General features: G+C 36.6%; 1 protein-coding gene across 2 annotated transcripts; it reads right to left on the bottom strand.

The window, feature by feature from the left end:
* Positions 1 to 296: 296 nt before the first annotated feature.
* Positions 297 to 2,829, bottom strand: LOC141516667 (olfactory receptor 5B12-like). 2 transcript variants are annotated; one of them, XM_074227665.1, is made up of 2 exons: positions 1,932 to 2,829; positions 297 to 322 (listed from the first exon to the last, which is right to left on the bottom strand). In XM_074227665.1, exons 1-2 carry the CDS (start codon positions 2,827 to 2,829, stop codon positions 297 to 299), a joined length of 924 nt encoding a protein of 307 aa, XP_074083766.1. The 2 variants fall into 2 exon arrangements, with proteins under 2 accessions (XP_074083766.1, XP_074083764.1); XM_074227663.1 differs by lacking the exon at positions 297 to 322 and having other exon boundaries at positions 1,891 to 2,829.
* Positions 2,830 to 4,744: the final 1,915 nt, after the last annotated feature.

Here is a 4,744-nt window from a genome sequence, read left to right as displayed (position 1 = left end):
CTACCCAAATTAAAATACTTATTCAGTGCCATACCAATCAAATTATATAATAACTACTTTTCCTAGTTAGAAAAAAAATAGTGACAAAATTCATCTGGAGAATCAAAAGGGAAATAATAGTAAGGGAATTGATGACAAAAATGTAAAGAAAGGTGGCCAAACTTTACCAGATCTAAAACTATACAATAAAGCAGCAGTTATCAAAACTGTCTGGTCCTGGTTAAGAAATAGAGTAATGGATCAATGGATGAGGATAGGTTCAAAAGAAACCCGCAGTAAATGACCTCAGCAATCTACTATTTGACAAGCCCAAAGACATCAGCTTCTAGGATAAGCTCTCACCATTTGACTAAAATTGTTGAGAAAAATGGAAAATATTGAGGCAAAAACTAGGCATAGACTCAGCTTACACACCCTATACCAAAATAAAGCCAAAACGGATATAGGATTTAGACATAAAGGGTGGCATCGTAAATAAATTAATAGACCAAGAAATACTCTCTATCAAATCTATAGAAAGGGGATGAATTTGTGAACAAACAAGAATTAGAGTACATTTCAAAAAGTGGACAAATGATTTTGACTATATTAATTGAGAATATTTATTGACTATATTAATTAAATTAAATCAATACTGTCAATTAAAATCAATACTGTCAAAATAAGAAGCAAAGCAGAAAGCTAAGAAACTATCTTTACAACTAGGAATTCTGATAAGGGTCTCATTTCTAAAATATATAGAGAATTGCATCACCTATCAGATTGTCCAAGATGAGAAAAAGGGAAAATGATCAATGTTGGAGAGGTTCAGGGAAGATAGGGACATTGATGCATTGCTGGTGGAATTGTGAATGGATCCAACCTTTCTGGAACTATGCCCCAAAGAGCAATAAAACTGTTCATACCCTTTGACCCAGCAATTCCATTTCTAGGTCTATATCCAGAAGAAATTATAAAATATGAGGAAAGTCCTACATGTTCCAAAATATTCATAGCAGTTCTTTTTCTAGTGGAAAAAAACTGGAAATTGAGAGGATGCTCATCAATTGGGGAATGGCTAAACAAGTTGTGGTACATGAAAACTCTGGAATATTGTTGTTCTACAAGAAACCATAAATGGTTAGACACTAGGGAAGCATGGAATGACTTACAGGATCTGAAGCTGAGTGAAGGAAGCAGAACCAAAAGAACAAAGTACACATTAACAGCAACATTGTGAGGTAATCAACCATATTAGAAGTTGTTTCTCTCAGCAGTTCAGAGAGCTATGGAAACCATATTAGACTGCCTTTGGGCAATGTGATCCCCAACCAGTGGAAGAAATATGAAATAAAACAAAAAAATCAACCCTTCAGTATCTGATGAACACTTTATAAAAAATAATCTCATATATCTCTTTCCCTTAATTCTATTTTTTTTAAGTTTTTGAAAGGCAATGGGGTCAAGTACCTTGCCAAAGGTCACACAGCTAGGTAATTATTAAGTGTCTGTGTTCAGATTTGAACTCAGGTCCTCCTGACTCCAGGGCCAGTGCTCTATCCACTGTGACACCTAGCTGCCCCCCTCCTTTCCTTAATTCTAATTCCACATACCAAAAATGGCTAATCTATAAACATGTTTATCAAAATAGGTATGTACAATGTAAAATGGAGGAAGGGAGGGTGGAAAGAAATTTTGTAACTACAAAACATGAATGTCCATATGGCTGAAAAAAATATATATTTTTTTTTAAAAGATACCTAGTAGAGCTCCCAGTGTTCAGTATGGAGAGGAAGAATTTAGATTTTTTGATTGATGAGAGTTGATCATGGTCTGAGAATTAGAGACATTGTACTTTAAAGATCTAAGTGTGGAAGAAAAATGCCTATGGGATTATTTCTTTAATTAAAATCAGAGTCTTAATGAAGATTTTGCACCCTCAACAACTTTACTAAAAGCACTTTTAACTTCCTTGTTCCTCAAGCTGTAGATGAGAGGGTTTAGCATGGGGATGATCATTGTGTAAAACACTGAAGCCATTTTGTCTGTGTCCATGGAATGACTAGAACTGGGCTGTAAATACATGAAGATGATTGTCCCATAGAATATGGACACAGCTGTGAGGTGGGAGGCACAGGTTGAAAATGCTTTCTTGTGGCCCTCAGCTGAGCGCATTCTCAAAATGGCGATAAAGATCATTAAGTAGGACATAACTATGATGAAAATGGCAAAAAAGGCATTGAATCCCACAACAAAAATGCTCACTAATTCAATGACATGTGTATCAGAGCAGGAGAGAGCCACAACAGGAGGAAAATCACAAAAAAAGTGAGGAATCACATTGGAACTACAGAAGTGGAGGCTAAAGGTGCCTCCTATGTGAATGGAGGAGTTCAGAAAACCACAGAAATAGGAGCCAATGACTAGAGCAGCACACACACCAGATGTCATCTTGGTGGTGTAATGGAGGGGCTTACACACAGCTACCTGGCGATCGTAAGCCATAGCAGCCAGGAGATAACTTTCAACAGTGGCAAAGGCTGCAAAGAAGAACATTTGTGCAACACATCCATTGTAGGAGATGATTTTATTTCCTGTGAGCAACTCAGCCATCACTTTAGGAGTAACAGCTGTGGAATAACCAAAATCTACAAGAGAGAGATTACTGATGAGAAAGTACATGGGTGTGTGGAGACGAGAGTCCCAAGAGATAATGACCACCATTCCTAGGTTCCCCACCAGAGTGATGAGGTAGATGATAGTGAATATTATGAAGAGGGGCACTTGAAGCTCTGGAGCATCTGTTAATCCCACAAAAATAAACTCTTTTACCTCTGAGCCATTCTCCATATATATTTCTTTAGGGATTTTGTGAATTACCTGGGTCAAGAGAAAAGTATATAGCAGAATGAATTGACATTTTTGTGATTTTTATATACATATATATATATATATATAATCTTTTAATTAGAAAATTGAACTCCTGTTACTTAAAAATTGGCTTTTCTGTGAATTAAGCTTAATAAATAATATCAGTACTTTTATTATGATTTTGTAACACATCAACTGAGGTAAATTTCCATTATAATATCAAATTTATTAATGAGCTTACATTCATTAACAATTTCTTAACCTTCCCTACACAAAAGATCTTCATCATTATTACACAAATGGACACAGCCTACGCTTTAATTTAACTAACATTCATAATTATTCCAACTCTGAGACAAAACTATGAAACCATTTTAATCACAGCATCCCGTCTTTCTATTGCACATTCTATTTCACTTATATTTGACCTAGATTTACTCCTTACCAATACTCTTCAGTAGTTCCAAAGCTGCTCCCAGATTTCCAAGTTCATCATTCCATCTTATTTTCCTTCATGGTACTGACCCTATGGTTAACTGGTTCAACCAAACTCCCTTAACTCTCCATGAATCTTTCCCCCTCTTGTCCATTCACAAGTCATGCCAAATCAAGGTCATGCTTTTTAATCTTTTTCTTGTCCAATTAATTTGATTCTCAATGACCCATAATTATGCTCACTGAGTTCACTACCATTTCATGTTATCTCATCTCAGTTTGGAAAAAGCAATCATTTGTTCCCCAACTCACCCTCTATTCTACTCTCCACAGTAATCTATTCCAAATGATATTTTGGCTTCTAAGACCTCCTATGCTACTTCGTTTCTCCTTTATATTTTCAGAAATACAGCAGCCATCCCCTCTTTTTATTCCCCATTCCCTCCTCCTTTGCTCCTAATTCAGAGAAATATTGGGCTTTATCTTTGCCAATATTGACATTTCCAGTTGGGCTTTTATTCTTCTATAATCATCAGCATCATTCTCATAGAACTTTAAGGTTTACAAAGTCATTTACAATGTCATCTTGTTTTGTCTCAACAATATTCATGAGTCCTATGAGGCAAAAAAGGTTAAGTGATATCACTATGTTAAGTGTCTGAGGTTAGATATGAACTATGGTCTTCTAAAATTTGTGAGCATTGGGGGCGGCTAGGTGGCATAGTGGATAAAGCACTGGCCCTGGAGTCAGGAGTACCTGGGTTCAAATCCGGTCTCAGACACTTAATAATGACCTAGCTGTGTGGCCTTGGGCAAGCCACTTAACCACATTTGCCTTGCAAAAAAACCTAAAAAAATAAAATAAAATTTGTGAGCAATAACAGTTGTACTTCATCTTCAAAGAAGACCACAATGACAGGGAGGCGATACTATGACAAGCATGTGAATTGTATTTGAGTGAGAGCAGCTGTGCGAAGGCACCAGCCTCACTTTCTCCTTCAGAACCATCTGGGTCCAGTGACCAGCTATCAATCAGGATAACTGGAGATGAGGCAATCAGGGTTAAGTGACTAGCCCAGGAGCACTCAGCTAATAAGAGTCACATGTCTGAGGCTAGATTGGAGCTCCTGTCAGTGTTCTAGCCAATGTGCCACTCTATCCATTGGAGTACCTCAATGCCTCTGAGACTTTACCTCTTCAATTTTTCAATCTCTTTATTTTATGTTCAGTCTCTCATTTGCATCTTCCTTCCCTGCTATTTACAATAGTGCCAACTCTATCCTTAAAAAAACACTTCACCTGACTGTGCCAACTACTAAACCTATTATTCTATTAATTTTCTCTATTTTCACAGATAAATTTCTAGGGAAAAAAATGTCTGCTTCCCTTTATTCACTTTCCTCATTAACCACTGAGGTCTCAATCCTTTGTATTCTTACTTTTTACTATGTCAGTCAAT

This window comes from Macrotis lagotis, chromosome 3 (assembly GCF_037893015.1).
Source record: "Macrotis lagotis isolate mMagLag1 chromosome 3, bilby.v1.9.chrom.fasta, whole genome shotgun sequence".
NCBI classification, from domain to species: domain Eukaryota; kingdom Metazoa; phylum Chordata; class Mammalia; order Peramelemorphia; family Peramelidae; genus Macrotis; species Macrotis lagotis.
The sequence above is the reverse complement of the archived record's forward strand: the minus strand, read 5'-3'. Positions and strand labels throughout refer to the sequence as shown.

What these genes read in the sequence shown, in the direction of transcription:
- LOC141516667 (XM_074227663.1), bottom strand. Translation starts at nt 2,829, where the DNA reads ATGGAGAATGGCTCAGAGGTAAAAGAGTTTATTTTTGTGGGATTAACA.